General features: G+C 38.9%; 2 protein-coding genes across 12 annotated transcripts in view; one reads left to right on the forward strand and one right to left on the reverse strand.

The window, feature by feature from the left end:
* COL9A1 (collagen type IX alpha 1 chain) overlaps positions 1-1,466 on the forward strand; it is a 65,623-nt gene extending 64,157 nt beyond the window's left edge. For both annotated transcript variants that reach the window (XM_084512388.1, XM_084512387.1), the window contains one exon: positions 337-1,466. In XM_084512388.1, coding sequence (XP_084368514.1) covers positions 337-521 — 185 coding nt within the window. In that variant the 3' untranslated portion in view covers positions 522-1,466. The remainder of the gene's footprint in view (positions 1-336) is intronic.
* Positions 1,467-10,126: 8,660 nt separating this feature from the next.
* The window catches only part of COL19A1 (collagen type XIX alpha 1 chain), a 208,668-nt gene continuing 198,069 nt past the window's right edge, over positions 10,127-20,725 (reverse strand). For 9 of the 10 annotated variants that reach the window (XM_084515289.1, XM_084515298.1, XM_084515297.1 and 6 more), the window contains 5 exons: positions 20,134-20,304; positions 19,105-19,171; positions 17,145-17,300; positions 10,514-10,591; positions 10,127-10,283 (listed from right to left, as the gene is read on the reverse strand). In XM_084515289.1, coding sequence (XP_084371415.1) covers positions 10,147-10,283; positions 10,514-10,591; positions 17,145-17,300; positions 19,105-19,171; positions 20,134-20,304 — 609 coding nt within the window. In that variant the 3' untranslated portion in view covers positions 10,127-10,146. Of the gene's footprint in view, positions 10,284-10,513; positions 10,592-16,117; positions 16,266-17,144; positions 17,301-19,104; positions 19,172-20,133; positions 20,305-20,725 lie in introns of those variants that run through there. The other variant, XM_084515290.1, reaches the window with a different exon arrangement.

The raw sequence follows: 20,725 nt of genomic DNA on the forward strand, positions 1-20,725 counted from the left end.
AGAGCGAGTAGCATCTGCAGCTCCACAAGCCTCACCAGCAGAATTGCCTGTGTGGCTCCAATCAGCTCTATGGTGCAGGTTTATAGGGTGGCAGGTATAACTGGAGAGGCTTGGGACTGAGATTTCATTGCTATAGATGTGTAAAGGCAGCCTGGTTCTCTGCTGGTGAGTAACTGTCTCTCTCTGTGGTCACCTCTCTGGGGAATCCACTGAGAGCAGTAAAAATGGAATTTATCCATCTTCATACAGCTTTTAACAAAAGGCCGTTCAGTAATGTGAGATATACGCTGAGCGCATCCCATGCTGCTAGCTTGAGACTTGATTCCTCTTTTCCAGGTGAGCCAGGCAAAGCCAGCTACGGCAGGGAAGGCCATGACGGCGTACGAGGTCCCCCTGGGGTGGCCGGTCAGCCTGGAGTGCCCGGTCCTCCTGGCCCTCCTGGCCCTCCAGGGTACTGCGAGCCATCGTCTTGCCGGGTGCAGGCTGGGCAGAGAGCTGGTAAGAACGTGAAAGGGCCATGAGTGGGCAGCGCACGTGCCACCAAGTGCTAGCATCAACTTACTTCCTGCACAGACAGCTGAGAAACAGAATGGAGGAGAAACAGACACAAAGAAACCTTGCAGCCGAGGTTTCAGTAAGGCATTTTAACACAGCGGGTGTCCATTAAAGGTGTACTTAGCAACACAAGTTGGAGCAATGGTGCTTACAAAAACACATGGGCAAGGCCTTTTGGTTCTTCTCCCCTGGGGAAAATAAAAGCACTTGTCTATTAATAGTGTTTTTTTATAAATAAAGAGTTTCCATGAATACTTCTTCTCCCATCCTTAATTTCTTTGTATGATGTACAGTGAAATGACATGTCTTCAGGCAACAAATAAAAACGGATTCGTTTATTTACTTCAGTTGTAGCTATATTTTTTGTGCACGTAAAACACAATCTAGAGCCCCCTGAGCAGGCTCCATCATTTCATACTTGGTTATTTCGATGTACGTACATGGTGCATGTGCTGTGCTAAGCCTCCCTCAGCTCTTCAGCTGTGGAAATGCAGTGTGGAAACCTGCCCCCTGCCATGCCTACAGTCACCGGGGGCTCATGACTAAGCCCTGTGGAATAACCTCTTTGTTTTCCATTCCAATTTGTGTTGCGTTCCTAATTTTGGATGAAGCCTATTCCAGCTCAACTCCTGTGTCAAATTCACATAAAAGGCTGGCAGCCATTTTCAAGGGAATGTTAAGTCCCAGAAACATACCAGTTTCATAGCTGAGATTACGTATTTTAAAGTAACATCTGTGGTTGTACAAAACACAAACAAATAAATGATGTCTTAACCCCCTGTATGCTTTTATATGTGTGTTTGTGTTCAATATCAATAAACAGAACAGCTGGAAGGCCACCATTAGACATCCCAAGTTGCCTTTTTTAGATAAACTCAATTTAGAGAAAAATGTGCAATGTGGATATTTTGTTTCTCTCTGTGTAAATTAAACTATTTGTGTTTTTGACTGTACCTTCTCTGAAGCCTGTTCTTTCTCAAAGAAAACAATGAAACTATCACATGATGTTTTCTTTCATTTTGCTATTAGTCACCTGCATTTTAAAATACAAACCTTGGCACATTTGCTTTAAACATTATTTTTTTTCTAGACCTTCGTTGTCTGTTTCTGTTCAAAATGGGAGAATATACAGAAATAACACAAGCAACTGAACTATGTATTTTGCCTCTAACATACATGTATAAGAGAACACTTAGGAGAAAATATTTTTTTATTGTTATATTATAATATATACTCTGAAGGAAATTGCAAAACCAAACCCCATAAACCTACCCCCGAAACAAACCTGATGCGGTAGCTGCATTTAGGAGCTGCTTCCCTGGCACCTCAGCTGGTGACAGAAAATGCCTAAATAAGCTCATGTAGGAGAAAAAGAAAAAGCTGCTAATTTGCACATCTGTTTAAGAACACGTTAAATGGGATTAATCTTATTAACCTCTGTATGACCCTTGCACAGCCCAGTGTTTTAAATGATGCAATACTGCAAGTCGTAGCTTCAACACTGCTGTCTGTTTAGTTCCACAGAAGCAGCACTGGGTGAGATCTGGGGGAAGAAAGTAGAAATAAAGAAACATGACATCATTCCTAGAGACTCTGGGCAAGACTGAGACAGGATGGTTTTCCTGCACCTCCTGTTTGGCCAAGCTTTCTCATAACTCATAGAATCATAGAATATCCTGAGTTGGAAGGGACCCTTAAGGATCATCAAGTCCAACTCTTGACATCGCACAGGTCTACCCAAAACTGACATCTTCTACTTCAATACTACAGGAATTCATCAGAATAGATATGTGCAAAGAAATTCAGTCTTAAGAAACAAATCCAGACAATTGCATATGAGGTGTTTGCCTTGCTCATCCATAGCAGTGTTCCACAAACTTTCAGATTAGGTCAGTTTTTACCGATGTAGATGACTGTCCTAAAAAGTACGTAGCGTAACAAATAAAACACTAGTGTTAATGACAAATTGTTTCACCAGCAAACTTTTATTTTGATTATAATGTGTGTAAAACTTAAAAAGAAAAAAACAAAAACAAAAACAAAACCACTGATAATGAAAGAATTGAACTGATAAATCATACAGAATGAAAATATTATTTTCCATACATAATGCATAAACATAATCAAAAGAAGAAAAACCCCAACATTTAAATATAAATGTGAAGTGCTTTAAAAAATATAGTCTGAAAATGCAAAAAATTCCACAATGGAGAGAAAACATTGATATGTAAAAAACAAACCAGAATTATTACAATCAAACAAATGCAACACTGAGGGTCAATTCAATGCAGATGCTATGTAAGTGGACAGCTTGAGATTGGGACAGATTTTATCTAAATAATGGTAGAACATATATCAAAAAAAAATAATAATCAGGAATTGAATGTTAGCAACAGCACATTCAAGTAAATAAAGATTTGGAAAATAAAAGCATAATCATGAAGTTTAAGGCATATTAACTATGGTGATATAGAAAAAAAATGGTGCTAGTTTAAATAAAAACAGGTAGATGGCACAAAGCAAAGAGGGTGGGAGGTTTCCCAGGCCACTGACAGCATTGCCAATTCTAACAGCTGTTCCTGGACTCTCTGGGTGAGGTCCTGAGTAAGGATTTTTCTCCTGCCTTTCTGGTTCAACAACACAAAACATGATGAAATGTCCAAATGACAACCTCCTGGAAATCCCTTCCACCCCTGGGGATCTTTGCCGCCACTCATCACCCTCAGGGTGTAATGGTGCTGTGATCATAGATGGCACAGCTGCCCAGTTATATGACCCAAGCGTAGGCAGGAGCCCAGAGAAAAACATTCAACAACCGTCTGCAAACTGATAACCAGTTCTTTGCAACCCGACCTGATACCTTAAAGTTTTGACAGACGTGCTTTCCGTACTAGGTTATTAACAAGTATTAACAATACTGCTGCCAAATACTGCACTATGTTTTTATATACAAATATATATAAAAAACATATATATGACATATTTATATTGTTAATATAGTGTATATATTTATATATGTATATCTACTTAAAGTTTTCTGTCACAGCCATCACTGGACTCAAGCAACCTGGTACGAACAGGTACCAAAAAACTTTTGTGACTATTTTACAAGGCCAAGCTAAAGGATGAGTGACAGCTCTAGAGCACAATTTGAGGCACCTGAAAGAAGGAAGAAAGCAAGGCTGGCGAGATTACACCAGGATTTGCTTCCATGAATACCCTCATGTGAGCTGAGTCTACACAGAGCCAAAACCTTATCTCCAAATTTGCTTTTCCTTTGAAAAGGGAGTGTCAGCAGGTGGTTTGAAGACTACCTGGAAGACAGAGTAAAGGAGAAACTGAGTCCTGTTGGTTCCTCCTGGCAGAACACAGCAGCGACACTCCGCGTATAAACACATGTTGCACTTTTGCAAATGTTTTGAAATTACTGAATTAACTGTGTGAGATGTGTTTGCTTGACCTGCTCATAGGATGGACCAGTAAGATGAGGGGTGGATGCCACTGTTCCCAGTATTATTATTTGGCCTTGCAGTTTCTGCCTCCTTTGTACTTAAAATGCAGCCACAGCACCGTCTCTGCACCTGGGTCACAGGTAAAGAAGAAAGGGCCTATATTTTGTAGGGTGTGTTACTCTCATCTCATTTGTTATAACCTCAGTTTTATTCCCCTCCCCTCACTCCTTTCAAAAGGACTACTCAAACTGTGGCACCTATAGACAACACATGTAGCAAGCCTGCTGAAGCCACTACCAAATTTGAAGAAAAAAAAATCACGCCAGTGGTCAAATTATCACCTAGCATCCTTTATAATGCCACTGACCTGGGAGTTCTCTTTTTTTTTTCTCCTGGAGAGTTAGTAAGAGAAGAACGAAAACAGTTAACTCACCTGAAGTTAACCACTTTTGGAATGAGAGCGATTGCCTCATTTTTAGACTGGACTGTTTTCTGCATCTGATTCATAGATTATATTAACTTCCCTCAGATTTATTTACCTATTGAGACCAAGATTTTCCACTTTTTTTTTCCCTCCAGCCTGTGCAACCTTAAGTTTCACCAACCTGTCATAAAGCATGAGCCTGCCCACGGTGTGCTCAGCAGCTCTGTGCCCCACCGGGCTCACTGCAATGGTTGCCTTCCTTTGCATCCTCTTTTATCCTTCCTTTTGATTTGAAACGTAAAAAAGAAAAGGTTGTCACTTCTGACAGAACCACTATTCATGTACAGAAAACATAGGAAATGTTGCCATTTTCATCTGGAAGCCTGTTTCACAGATGTAAATGGCCACATGAGCAGTGCAAAGAGCACACTTTCTATCCACTCAATACATATCCTTTGAATTGAACCTTAAGTGTTGCAAACCAAAAATATAATGAAGGAAAGAAGCAAGCAGTATGCATGTACTGTGATGAATTCAGTGACAACTGCATATCATTCAGAAATGAAAGAAAACAATAAAATAAGGTATGTCATTGAACTTCCTTCAAATGTATCAACTGGAGACAGAATGTATTTACATTGAAACATCAGTAAATAATTAAAAGCATTTAAGAACAGCAGACTTGGAGATAAAACTGCTAATAAAATACATGTAGACTACATTCTTTTTAGCTACAACTTATTTTGGTCTAGAATCTGTAATGTTCGTTAGCAATTAATATTTGAAAACTGCATTTTCCTAAAGTACGGTGAGGTTTGAGTTGGCTTTGCCAACTTCAACAACAACCAAGGCAAGGTCACAGTTAAACTTGTTCTCCATGGTCTACACCAACCTCTATGAATGGATTTAGAAACCCATCCAGCATCATCTAGTTGTAGTGGTCATAACAGATTTCAGAGAAACTTTACATGATTCAGTAAAGCTCAAATCTAACAAACACAAACCAAAAAAATAAAAAATAAAAATAAGGCAAATGCAAAAAAAAAAAACAACATTGTTTTGTTTCCTGAGATACTTCTCATGTTTTAACATGCTAAGTTAGAGCAGCACTTCTACCGAACTGGTAAATTAAGAAAAGAACTTAGTGGCTGGCTTTAGGCTAGTGTATCTGGAGAAACAAGTGTATAAAATGCTAATGTAGCTGGGGGTGTGTGTGTGTAAGACTTTTATGTAAACATCACAGAAAAATAATAATAAAAAAAAAGTGTACACTGACATGAAAAATAGTATTTCACCATTGTGAAAAATAAGTGCTAAAATATATTGTGTGATTATCCATTAATTTAAAAAATATGCATATTTAACAAAGCTGTGCATATCTAACACCTCTCGTAATCCACAATCAGAAACCAAAGGGAGGAGTGACGATGCACTCAATCCCATTTCCTCATCACAGTGCTCTTCTAGCATTAAAACAAATCCAGTTTAAGACAAAAATATCGGATCTTAGAACATAACTAAGTAGGCTGCACTGCTGCTTGATTGTACAACTGCGATTGTGCTGCTTTAGTTTTTACCAACCTCTGCAGACCCGCTGCTCTCCTGGAGACACCTGCCATTGCGGGGGACGTAAGTGATGCCCAGGGGCTGCGTGTTCTGCTTCTGCACGTTCTTCTACGGTGTGTCTAGATACATAAACAATCTAAGCAAAATTACCTGAAAATAATTACCAAAGAAAGGCAGTATTTCTGCATATACTACCATGTAAAAAATAAAGGGATTTTAGGAAAAACTACCAGGCTCAAGAACACAACGTGAACTCTGGTGCCGTGCAGCTACACAGCACCGGGCCCTTCCTTGAGCTGCTGAGTTCAGCCCTTGCTTTCTCACTGCTCTGGGAAGGTTTCTGCGCTCCCCCGTGTGGACAACAGGAGCTAAGCTGCAGCCTCGGAAAAGTCTAACCCTAAGTTTATTGCCTTCTTCGAGCAAGCCGAGTCGTTCTGTACATAGCTATTAGAAAAAAAAGCCCAACACTTTCTTAGGAGGCAATAAAGAGACTTGCCATCAAGTAGAAGTGTCCGACCCTGAACAAGAACAAAGCTTGGAGAGCTTTTAAGAAAGGTTTCAAACATTTTGTCAAAGATAATTCAGCTCAAAGTTCCAAATACACATTCCCAAATCAGAGAAATACCTTGTGCTGCTGGAAATAACAACCCTCCCTGTCTAGTTTCTTGCAATGTTTACCACAGCACAGACTGCTCAAAACAAAGATGAAATCGATGTTGTGGATGCCCCAGCCCTTGAAGAGCTCAAGGCCAGGTGGGATGGGGCTTCGGGCAACCTGGTCTGGTGGGAGTGGGCTGGAACTAGTGGATCTGTGAGGTCCCTTCCAACCCAAGCCATTCTACAATACTATGACACAGCAAATCCCCAAACAGATGAACATCCCCTTGCCCTCCCTGGCTCCCCTTCCCAAAACCCCAGAGAGCATCAGTCTAAAACTGCAAACAAATTTCAGGGGCCAAACCTGGAAACCACGCAGACACACGTTTCCAGCTGCATCCTGCTTTCAGTTGTAAAAACGTGGAGTTGGAGCAACCCCATGTAAAGGGAAGTCAAGCTGGGATTAATTCTGTGAACAACATGAAATCTTTAAAAAAGGTATCAAGAGAGCCCATGTAACAAAATACCCGTTTTCTCATGTGAGAAAATTAAATTGGGCTTTTAGCAAAACAAAAAATAATGCATCAAATTACCAAAGTAATTACCTGCAGATAAATTCAAAGTTCAAATGTTCAACTACATTTTAAAAGACCTTTAGATTTGAGCCCCAAGAAAAGAAAAAAGGCATCTGTAGGAAATAAAGATGAAAAAATAAATTTCTTCAAATATAAAAAGTGTTCTACTTTCTGCTCAGTTCAAGTAAATTAAAATATAGGAATTGCATCTGGCAACTAATAAATGCTCAGTTTCAGCTAGCTAAAAGCCCCAAAATATACAGATAAAACCCTAAGACAGCGTGACAGTCTATGTACAGCATTCCAGAAGGGGGCTGCTCAGAACCCTTTCAATCTTGTGATATTCCCTAAAAGACAGCACCCTTTTTGATATTATCACAGAAAATGAAGTTTAAAATTAACTTACAAAGTAAAAAAATATTTCCATTTTACATACATTGGAATTACTAGAGAAGGAAAACAAAACGTTCCTGTGGGCTGCCTGACCAGCAGTTCATTTGAAAGAATTGAACACGGTGCGCGGGGCCCGGGTCTTTGCAGGGTGAGCCGCCCACCCCCAACACCAGCAGGGTGGACATTGAGTGAGGCACCATGGCAGCCATCGGAAGCACTCCCTCTCGCACCGCTGGGCCAGCTTGTAGAGAGGAAAAGACCAGACCTGGAGGGGCAGGTGACGTCGGAGAGAAAACCGAGGAGCGTTTATAGGCACGGGAGGTCTGAAGCAGGAGCAGGAGATGTGGAGCTCTGCACCGGTGGGAGGAGTTGTCCCAAATGTGCCTTCATCATGGTGCAATGAAGGTGCCCTGGTGGGGCCTGCAGGGACAGAGGGCCAATGCTGCCTGCTAGGGCACTGCGAGGGGTGGGCAGGAGAGGAGGCTGAGAGCTGCAAGCTGTCCATGGACTTCGACCCAAATCTCAGTACTTACAGGGCATGCACGTAACACCCTGAGCCCCTGCAGCATGCCTCCAAGTGCAGCGTGTTGCAGCTCTCCATCAGAGATCAGGCTTGTGACACGCCATCGGTTTTCTGGCATCCTCCTTCCAGCTCACCTCTCCTGTCCCGGGTGCCAAGATGCCAACTTTCCATCCCTGTGTTCATTTAAACATTTTCCTTCTGCTAAGCACCTTCCTCCCTCAAAACGTGTGCTTAATACACCAAGTGACACTTGGAGGTCGCTCCCAGGGTATGATTTTCGTCTTAGCAAGTGTGACTGAAGACTCACCCTACTCCCTGGATACCTAATGTGACTCTACAAGGTACAAATATTTCTCCTCTTGGTCTGGAAGCAAGTGCTAGGAACTCTACCCAGAACAAATGTCAATATATTATTTTAGTCTCCCACCATTATTACTGTTTCTAAGTCAAGATCAGAAGTCAGACATTAATTTTGTATGAGAGCTTCTCTGGAATCTAACACTCCCAATCTGGGAGCACTTCACTGCCATCTGACCAAGCGGCTGGCTCCTTTGGCACTGCTGAAGCACGGCGGCCACCAAGACCACTCGCCTGCCTACAGCAGGACAGCATTACCACCTTCCTAATGACAGAATTCCCTTAATAGCATTTTCAATTTCTATTACACTGTAGCCAGATATATAGATATATAGTCCTAATAGAACCTTAGGACTAATCTACAGTTGTCTGTTTCCTGATTGTAAGGAGTGAAATTTTGGCCAACCCTTCTACCTCCTTTTCAGAGTCAGGCTCTGTACAATTGGTTTTCTCCACCTTTTCTTTTGGCCACTCCTTTAAGCTCTGTATGATTTACATGTTGTTCTCTTTTGTTCTTTACTGACAATGCCTGTTCATTTACCCAATGCTTGCAAGCTGCATGCAGTCAAGACCCATGTCTGACAACTTCCAGAGGACAGTTTCCTAATTTTTCCAAACTTCTCTTGAACTTCAACTATTTTTATTTTTGCAGCCAGTTACAAGGACCTGTGAATTTTACACTTTACTGGTTTCAAGTTCTTCTGAAACTTATTTCAGGATGTAATTCTTGCAGGAGAAATAGGAAAATGTGCCTTTTGTAAGATCAGGGACTTACGAAGGTTTCTTCTCCAGATGTCACTGCTAACATGTGTGCTCTTGCTAAAGCAAGATGTCTTTTTCATAAGCAGACATAATGGCAGAGTAGCTTGATTACAAGCAATGATAATACACTTACTGAGTTCACATGACCATTAGAAGGTGTCCCAGTTCTCAGTGAAGAACAACACCAGGAGTCCCTACCACTCACACCCGGAGTGTATATACAACCGTGACTAAACCAACGATCAAGTTCTCAGTTGGAACATCATTCATTCAACAGAAACACCCCTTAGTGCTACACCTGGTGAATTCCCAGTCAGTCTGAATCTGAACTGGATGGGAGTAGAGATCATAAAAATATCTGTTTCTTTCTTTGACATCTAGAAAATTATATAAGTGGTTGGTAGGGCTTGTGGTACATGATGCAGACCTGGTTCAGGGGGTGTGCCAGAGCCTCCTCAGGGGACAGTAACATTTAGTCTGAACAGAGTTCCTAGCACTCCAGCTAAGATCTTACATTCACCACCAATGGGTACACTTTAAAACTTCAGAACAGCATTTTCTCTGTTTAAACTTCACCACCAGTAAGAAACATCAAGCCAGCTTACATACTGAGGCATATGTACTGCCTTAAGTTATAATAAAATATTTTTTGTTTGAAGAAAGAAGCTTATGAAAATTATTTGGGCCTATTTTCTCCTCTAAGCAAAATAAATATGAGAAACATAACACATGGAATGCACTCTGGAAAACAAATGTCATCATTTCGCAATTATGACACTGCAAATAGAATAGAAAAAGGCTCAATTCCGCGCCTTACAAATTATCTACAGACCATGCAGTGTCAAGGGAACAAAAAATGCACCAAGTATTTCAAAGATTAAATTAACTTATTGAGAGGAGTGAAAAGTGATTGTGAACCCAAGTGTCTATGGGAGAGGGCTTTTATTTCCCACTGGTGCGTGACCGAGTCTGTGCTACATGGTAATAGCAGTCTGCTGGATTGCATCTTCCATTAGGTCCAGGTGGCCCTTGCGGTCCGGGTGACCCTGGAGTTCCTGGTGAGCCCGGCAGGCCAGCAGCTGGTGGAATAAAGTTAGAATTAGCACAGTCCTTGCCAGAGTACATGCAATGCCTTACATCTCTGAAAGTTCGCTTCATGCCAGCTCATCTGCCAGAAGGCTGGCGTACCTGACCTCACGCTATGGCAAAAATCAGGAGGAATTCACTGATGTAAAATGTGGGAGAACCAGGAGAAAGGCATGTTAGTACATAAATAATGATAGCGTAAAATAAATCTGGAGACTTGTACCTGCAGGGCCAGGTGGTCCAGGATTACCAGGCAGTCCAATTCCAGGCTCACCTCTTTCCCCTTTCTGTCCTCTATAACCTACACAGAATAAAGATATGAAAATAAGAGTGTCCTCTTATTACAAACAGCAATCTTCTATAGACCTTGTTGACAAGAAATTACCATGACAAATGTAATTTTGAAAATTCATGCTCACCTCTTTTTTTTTTTTTTTTTTTAAACCTGTGACTATCATTGACTATCATTGTTTTCTAGGACAGCTGTTGCATTTCTATTTTCCTTCTGGAAAATATGAGGATTTCTAGCAGTTGCACCCTCTGCCAGAGGACCCTCACTATATTTAATATCCTGACCTTTTCCATTTTTTTTTTTTTCCAAATTCTTAAACTTCCTGAAGTTTCTGTCAAAATGAATTGAACGTATATGCTGCTCCAGCTCCATCTGTTTGATGAAATGATATAAAGCACCAACAAAAGGGCCATCTGGAATCCAACCCCATCTTTAACTGACCATACTCACAGGACCATAACTGCAGCCAGCCAGCCCATCTGTGACAGCCTACAAACTGCGTGAGACTTTGGCCTCCTCACTCTATATAAACCCTGATGTCTGCACTTTTTAGCTGTAAACTTGGGCTGGAAGCTGTATGCTTTGATGTTCTCCTATGTGTAAGAGAAGATCTATTCACTCTCCAGTGTTATGCACCTGCCCTTACTTAGAAGTTGTCTTCAGACCTTGTGCAGATTAGGGGTGCTAGCACAGAAAGCCTTCTTTAATGCAAGTACCTACATGTTGTTAACAAGGTGATTACTAATCATACTTTGAATATTTCTCTTCATTTTCTTCACAGGACAAAGCTTTGTATTTTTCTAAATAGCTTCCATCTTCTCACATGGTACAATTCCTATATAACTTTTTTTTTTTTTCCCCTTAAACTGTTCATAAAAATTTTATTAGTTGGAAATACTGGCTGCTTTAGAGAGAAGGGTTCATGGGTACCAGTATAACATTTTGCCTCATATTTCAAGTAAGAAGTCCTTCTAAAAGTGCAGCTTTTCTGTTTAAATTATGTATTTTATGTAGGACAGGGGATGATAGCATTTTTAAAGGAACAAGTGTGACACCTTCCACAACCCCTTACTTTAAAAGGGATTTTAAGAAAACCCTCTTGCCTCCCCTCCCCAAGACCCAAGATGTTGGCGTGTAAGCAAAGATTAATTTGCCACCTTCTGGTCACACGTAGAATTAAATTTGCTCTGCTTCCAGGACCAGCCCATTTCCAGTTTCACATATGCCATACAAGAAACCTTCCTGTGAAGAGCTATAACTTAGTTTAAATTAAAAGAGAAGAGGTGTAGCTGACCAGTAAGCATAGTGGCATCAGTCCACCTGATGTCTCATGAAGAATAATAGGCACTGGCAGACAGAAGGCAAAGGTGGTCCTGTCAGTGCACTGCAGTCTATGGCAACACTGGTACTTGACAGGACAATCCAGAAGGAAACTACTCAAAGTGCTGTGGGTACCAATTCAGGGTTGTTACAACAGACACAATGCAAGAGGAATGGTACACCAGTACTCAAACTTTGTTAAACACAGGCTTACTGTACACTTCTGTAGAAGGGCTATTATTACCTGTTGCGTTCTGGATTTCAAAACAGAGCATGGATGATCTTTTATCAATTATCTGTCAACACCCCACAAAGGCAAAAACATTTGAAAACACATGCAGAGTGACATGCACAACATAACAAAAGGAAACAAACTGATTAAAATCTCACAGAGAAACAAACTGATCATGCATCCTGGTAACCGAGTTGTGTTAAACAGAAGTGTGTGAGGCATATATGCACGTAAGCTATGAAGGCTTGGAAAAGGGTATATGATGGTGTTTCTATTCAGTTGTGAACCTTGATTTTCTCTTCAGTGACCGTAGTAGTGCTTTATAACTACATCAAGTTGGTTGACTCTGAAAACCTTGAGTAATACATAATAGTTGCTACTGTTTAAGAAGCTCAATCACACACTCACAGGATCTATTACACTTCCTATTTATTACACATCTCTAAGTTTCTTAATTTACAATAGATAATTACAGTACATTTCTCACTACAAACCCAGTTAAGTTGTAATTTTACAAAGTAGTGCTGCCACTAGTCATTGTTTTGGGGAAAAAGAGAGAAATCACATTTACGATGTATCACATTTACAAAGTCCATGGTAACCATTACTGTAGATATATGACACAACACAGTTGAAAAGGGACTGAGATAAACCAAAAGGCTCTGTAAACATCAACGGAATTCAAGACAATAAGGAAGAAACCACAACAGTACAAACAGCAGCCTGCCTATGCAAATGTAAGAATGAGGGTAGTGTAAACAATTAACTGGTTGTATTTGAATACATATACAAAGGTGTAGGTTGCACATAGTGGCAGATGTTCTTTTGACACTGAAACTTAATACAAAAATTCCCAGGTATCTTTTCTAAAAATAAGGCTTTATTTCACAAAATATAAGCATATTCGTAAACAGGCCTATATGTAAACAGTCTAAACAATGTCATATGTAATTTTGGCAGTAAAATATTGGATTTTAAATGAGGTATATTTGCTCAGAAGTAGGTCCATGATTATTCTTCTAGAGGTTAATAATACCTTCTCTCTGAGCTTAAAGCAACAAACTCATACTTAGTCAAAGGAAAATATTACCATACAATTACGTGAGATTTTGATTTATTGTTTTTAACATAAAGGCACATATAAGATGTCTGTTTTTACTGGTAGAATTACAATGCCAGTAAGAGGTACCTGCTTAATTCAAAAGGTTTCAGCAAAGCTTTCACTTGGGTTCCAGGAGTTTTGGTGTAACTCCTACAACCCAAAATTTGTTGTATGTAAACATGTACCCAACACGGGTAGTATGGTAAACAAGTGGTAGTAGTGTGTAGCAAGGATCTATTTAAAAAGAGAAGCATTCTTCTGTTCATAGACTGGTCATAGCTAAAATGAAGCTTTTGGTTCAGTGCTCTGTCAGAACTACAAATATCACATACAGAAACATCACTGTTGCAACACCCTCAGCTCTACTTGGAAATGGCGCAAGTTTGTGTCTACGTGTTGTGGAGGTAAAAAGGAGTCTCATTTAAACAGCTCCAAAAAGTGTTCTGCCTACATTGCTGAGACCTTCTCCCATCCACATGGATAATGCAATAGCTGAAACCAGCATGCCAGTATCTAGAGAAATCTGATGTTCTTTAATATGAATGTGAAGCAAACACATTGACACAACAGGGAACAATGATTCTAAAGTATCCACAGTATTTTACTGTGCAAATGCATATGAATGCATAAGAATGCATATCACTGCATTCTTACAAGCAAAAAACTGCAAAGCAACTTCACGGCTGAGAGGTAGTAACTATGTTTCAGATCAAAGTAAAACAGGTTAACTCCACCCTACACAGCAAAAAACAGTTTACAGGAGGTAACAGTTTAAAGCAGTACAGCTATTTCAGAAGAGTGACTGTGTCTGGACAACATCCACTACAATGGGCTCATGATGCCAACCAAGGTTCCTAGATGCTCCTACCATGCAAATTATTATATTAAAAGCTCTAAATTTCACTTCAGGAATCAACAATAAAGACAAGGAATTTTCACTACTCATCAGATGGTCTTTTTATTTCCTGATTCCTTGAGGCTACCATGAGCTACGAGGACTCTTATGTTTCCTTATTTTGATAAAAATAGTGAGGCTTAATCAGGATGAATACTTCTTTCCGTATGAGAAAAATCATCATATTCATGTAAAAGATAATATGCATCTCTTGATTACAAAGTTCTCTGAAGGGAATTTTGTCTGACGGACCAAAATTCACATTGTATTATAGATTAAAAAATCCAATTAAATTAAGAGTCAGTTGAACTATTTCCTGTAATACCTGGCAGTCTGACTGCCTGCAGATGGATGGCATTGTTATAACTTGTCAGTAAAATCTTGAAATAAACTTATTCCTTCTCTACAAGACTCTAGCATCATTTACAACACTGGTAACACTGCCTCACAGTATCAGCTTACTGATGCATATGCTATAGGTTATTTTTTAAAAAGAATATATAGAGAGATATTCCAATCACTACTATACAACTTGTTTAAATACCAATTGCATATTTCATCATTTATTTTGCAACTCTTTGGTGGTTTTAAAGAGCTAGCAGCTCTTTATATATGCTTTTTGAAGACCATGCCCACGCTTCCTAGACTTAGTATCTGTGTTTTCTGCTTCTGAGTCTAACCTCTGCCCATGAGTTTACTGGGCAGGAGGCTTCCACCTCCTGGTGGCATCAGAGCAGACTGACTCCTAAGGAAGCCACATTGGAGGGACTCCACACTGGAGAGACTCTTCTAAGCTGCAGGCTAAGCACCTCCACGAACACATGGCAACGCCTGCTCCCTCCCACTGGCCAGAGCTCTGCTCAGCATGCAGCATCACAAACTGCTCTGGAGGTGTTTGTCCTATTAATTATTCTTCAAAACTATCTTTTTTTTTTTTTTTTTTTTTCTTTTCCACTGACTTTTTTGGACAAGTGACTGTTTCACTCTGCTAGCACAGATGTGCATTACTGTGCACAGCAAAACCCTATTAAAAACCAGTTGTTGCCAATCTGGGCTACAACTGAGTGAGAACCACAATAATGAATAACTGGCAGTCAATACCCCCAATACCCAAAATAACTGGCAGTCAATACCCCCAATACCCCAAATACCCCCAATGCATGTTATCTGTCTGGCCTCCCAGGTGGGTAGGTGAACATAACATGCTTCCTCACTGACTTGGACACACGTGCACACAGCATGCTACCTTGATGGTCTCAGACACACATGCACATAACATGCTTCTCCAAGAAGTCTTGTCTGCTCTGTCCTTTATGGTTGAAAATAAACTGAAATATGCAACGATACTTTGCAATCTGCTCAGAGATCTGAATTTCTTTTTAGCTGTTGGCACAAAACAACAAGACGCACAGGCACAACTGGGAAAGGCATGAAATGTACTTGTAAGTGTGCTTCTCTCATGGTAATCTCTCTTACTCATAGTGTAATAAGGAGGCAAGACAAATTTTTGGTTTTCTTGCCTTTGAAGTATGATTTTCTATATCTTTTGATATATCAAAAGAGAAAAAAGTAAATGCGTTTTATGATTATTAAAAAGTAATGAAAGAGAAGTAAATGCTTCTCACTTAGCTTAATGCTTATGAAAAAAGGTTATTGATAAAATAAATGGAATTTTGTGTACATGGGGCACTACTTTTACTTAAGCATAAGGCATGAAAAAGCAGCTTTATTATTTTTTTCAAGCATAGCTATCACCTTTACTTTTGATGCTCACTAGCTGAAAATGAAGCCTAGTATAACGATCTCAGAGGCATCTGAGACTATCCACCACATACATACTCATTGAACAATCTGCCACCAACATTAAAGGTGACTGTTTACAGTGATCTGAATATTCAGATAATGATGAAGTCAGTGCTGTAAGATTATAAGGCTTTATTGTTTTCCTTGATCCTTTATTCTTGTTCTTCTCATTCTGAGCTCATCTCATTTTTCAAGCTTCTGTCAGGGGTTTGCGCTTATCAATGTTAGTAAGTCTTTATTCTTCTGATAGCTTTAGGATCCACACATCTTCAGTTTTGCTTTCATGTTCTTCATTCCAGTCTGACTTGCTCTGACTCCAGAGCAGACCAAACTAACAAAAGATAATAATAAAGAACTACCTACAGATAAACTGCAAATTACATATTGCCCACAAAACATTATTAATGGATAAGTTCCTTTTTTTTTTTCTTTTTTCTTTTTCCTTTTATTCTGTTCTCCTCTTCCTTTTAATCTTGGATAGGTTGGGTCTACAGTATTACACAGCTATGATGATCTTGGATTTCTTGAAGCTAATTTTGCAGTGAAGGACAGTTCACTGGAATGAGCATCTTATACTGTCTGAGTGCATTGAAATATACAAAGTACCATTAAGGGTAGAGTGAAAACCTTATTATTCTGAAATTGATTTGTGAAAATAGATTACTTCACAGTAAGAAGGATGCATGCTGTAATATTTCAGTTTTCACTGCTCCTTAAAAAACAGTATTTGCCTTCAATTTTTCCTCCCCTGTGTTGTCCCAGGATCAGAGCTGAAAGTACTCACATTTGGAATTCAATTTTTTTTTTTTCTTTCTTAAAAAACATGGTCTCTCAATATGGAATAGGATGTTACATTAGTTACATTAATAGTTACATTAGAGTGCTGGCTTAATTTTTCCTCCTCGTTCAAGTATTTTGGACAGGAAATAACTGGTACAGCACTCCAGATATCTGTCAGTTTTAGATATCTGTCAGTAATTAATTTGATCATTTATTAGACTCAAATGCACTGATTAGGAGTTTCAAATCAGTAAAATCCACACATTTACTATGGGTTAATATTTAGATCTAGTCTGGAAAAACATAAGTACAGTTTTAAAAGTTAATCATTAGGAAGCTAGGTAGGTAATCCTGGTTTATTTAATAACCATTAGCAAGTGTATAAGGATTTTAAGATACAATTCATGGAACCATTTTTTGGAATTCCTACCTTGAAGCCCACGTTCTCCAGGTGGCCCTGGTAAACCATCCTTTCCTGGGGGCCCTGGCAATCCATCTTTTCCTGGGGGTCCTGGTTTTCCATGAGCTTGGGAGGCAAGCATTGCAGCAGGCAGCTTCAACTGGGATACAAACTGAGCCATCCTTTCTTCATTAAAAAAGGACACAAGAAAAAATGCTAAGAAATCTATTCACAATACATGAAAATAAATAAACCCCAAAGCTCCAGATAAAGTAAGTTTCAACAAGTAAGGTGTTTAATCCTTCTAAATTTTCAGCAGTATTAAATGCTCCTATAAGTACTGAGGTCTTCAGTTCAAATGAGTTCATGTCTGAGTCTTTACCCATTGCAATAATCTGAACAGATTTGTAGTAAATTCATGTACTATCTTTTACTGATGTAGTCCAATATTTTAAATGACTTCTGACTCCTGCTGGTGAAGTACTTGAAATACATGAATGCAGAATAATTAGTATTTAACATACCTATGAAGGGTACATTTTATAACTCATATTAAGTTGCAAAGTAGAGCTCAAATACTGTGAACACTTCTTGGGATGTGCTGAAATCTTAGAAACAGTTGTAAAAAGATAAATGCTCAGCAAACATTATTGATTGCAGAGATTTCAGCATGAATTGTTGAAGCTCTTGGAGTAAAGTGCGCTTGCTAACATTTCAGCATTCTTTAGAGGCAGACAAAGGCTAACCTTGAATCTGTCTCAGTTACACTGGATTAAAAATCTTAACTAAGTACTCCACACTTGATCTAGTATTTACTCTGCCAGAGTTTTAGAATTTGAGTAGAGTGGGCATCAAACAGAAAATAAGCAGAATGATAGAAAACAGGCAAAGTGAAACAAAGCCAAAACCAGAAGATTTGTGGGTACACAACTGAGGTGTAGAAAATGGAATAGTTACAAAGACAAAAGGCAGGACACCTTTTAACACTTTCTTTTTATGAATAGACTAAACATCTATTAGCATTCCATTTGAATGGGAAAAGGAGGTAACTTCAGCCAACTATCTGTTCTTCAAATACACAACAGGCTGAACTTCTAAGAGGTGGCAATCTGGGTAAGTGTGAAAATACACAGTAATACCGTTGTTATAAAGTGGAAAACTCCCTGAATGGTTTGATAAGTCTCAAACTTTATCTGGTGTCTTTCATCCCTAGAAGCTGAAGAGGTTTGAATCCACAGATACTGATGATGAAATAGCTAAGCGTATTGCAGACATAAGGCATTGCAATAGAAGAGAAGTTACTGTCAAGATGTATTCTAGCAGCCCCTTGCTTCAGACATCCATCTGAGTTGCAGCTTTTCAGCTCTGACTAGGAAAATGCTGGGGAATAAAAATATTTCCTTTTCAGCCTAAAGACACAACTAAGAAAGCTTATACAGTACAAAGGCCTTGGCTGGATCTTGCACTTGTTTAAAACTGCCAGAAGTTGATGGTCTGCAAGGGGGCTTTGGATCTCCACATAGCTGTTTGCTGAAAATGAACAGCAGTTTAGACCTGTGTGACACAAAGCTGTTAAGTCTTTATCTAAACAGTCAATAAGTGGCCATACAATTCTGTATTTCTATTGTGTCCATTTCACTATTTTTTCAGTGTCTTACTGGTACATTGCAGACACATATATGTGTCAGTATGTATCTAAAATTATACATACATATGTTTGTTATTATGATTTGGAGCAAGTTATCTTTTAATGCTGATCTTTTACATAAGGAAGCACTCTGGCTAACATATTTTGACTTATAATAGTTTGAACATAATTATATGAAGTTGACAAACAGCAGCTAAGAATAGCTATAGCAACAAGGCAGCTACTATGCACCTTGTGAGTTACATGACTTAAAGAACTGTATAAAAAGGCTATAGGAAAATAAAAACTTTTAGAATAGAATTTAAGACTTAAATTTAATTGTATAATACTTATTTGTCTTACCTTCAAAAACCTTAAGAACTTCCTGTTTGATATATTTTTTTATTTCTTCAAGTGAAACCGCATCAGCCTGATGAGGAAACAAAAAGGTGATATATACTGGAAGAAACATACAGAGGATACTTTAAAATGCTAGAGAATAAAAACATGCTGAAATTAATACTAAGAGAAAAAAAGGTTTCACCAAAAATGAAATATTCTAAAATCTGTGTTACTCACTTAGCTACAAAGTTTGCAAATAAATTATAACACTATAAAGGCCACTAACACCATAGAGTAGAAGAGGTACACTCAACCATTAGGATGATCAGCACTTATGTGTTTTGAAAGTAATTTGCATAAGACTGTAAAGAAGTCCATTAACACTGTCTTACTTTAGTAGCCTTTTGTATAACATTTGGCAACTTGTCACCCCCTTTAGGAGGCTCACTACTTCCATGCACAGCCAATGAAATAGAACGGTATCACAGGACCAATAATTTCAATGCAAAAGGTTTTTAGACCATTATCCTATCTGATTCAGAGCCTCTCATTAATTAAAAAGAACCCACAACATGTATGTGTGCGTACATGGAGACAAACTAAAGTACATACTACTGACAGGAAGCACTTCATTGTCTTTTTAAATACTAATTTCTCCATTATTAAGAATCATATTTGTATGCCTGCTTTTCTCTCTCATTTGAAAATATGTCAGCTCTTAAGTTTATGAAAAACTTTAAAATTAGCTGTATTAAGTAGCCACACTGATTTGTCAGGAGCTAGATAAATAAATAAAGCTTATGCAGAGCATGCAATTTTATTTTATTATTATTATTTTTTAATTAAAAAGAACTGCTTCATCATCTTGGTTTATTTTTTCCACAACTGTGAACAGAACACTGAAATAATCTCAGAGATATCTTGACTTTTATGATACTGTGGTATCATAAAAATGTCTGTTTGAAGTGCTGCTGCTCAGCACACACTCAGCAGACACCTTCATCTCTTTTGAATTCAAAAGCAACCAACAAAACCTTTTTATTTTCTTACCAGTAAACCCGGGGGGCCTGGTGAACCTGGGGGACCTTGATGACCTGGTGATCCTGGATGGCCTCTGTCTCCTGGTGGCCCAGTAGGACCCATGGCCCCCTTTTCTCCTGATGGGCCAGGTTTCCCTCTTTCACCTTGTGGACCTTTGTCTCCTGGAATACCCTGATCTCCCTGTGTAAAATAAAAGTATAAAGAAAACACCTATCAGAACTGACTAGGAAAGATCACCAAGAATGCTAGAGAAATTTCTTCCTTGTTCAGAAATTGATTTTTATACCAATGAGTTGTGCAGGGAAGCTGATTTATATGCTAATCCTTGCCTCTGAAAACACAGCAAGTAGTGTTTTGTTTTCTTACACTTTTAAAGTTGAAGTCAATGACAAAACATAGCTTGACTCTGCAGTCCACTTTTTAAGTACAGAATTTCATGCAGAAATTTTATAGACCTGATCCATAAAAGGATCTAGAGTTGTCAAATAAAGCAGAGGCTGAATTTAGGTGCTTAGCTTCTCCTGGGCATAAGGTATCATTTCTTTTCCCCTGTAAATTTCCATAGATGTCTTATATGTATATCTAAGGCATTATATATATA

This window comes from Aythya ferina (assembly GCF_964211825.1).
Source record: "Aythya ferina genome assembly, chromosome: 3".
In the NCBI taxonomy this organism is placed as follows: domain Eukaryota; kingdom Metazoa; phylum Chordata; class Aves; order Anseriformes; family Anatidae; genus Aythya; species Aythya ferina.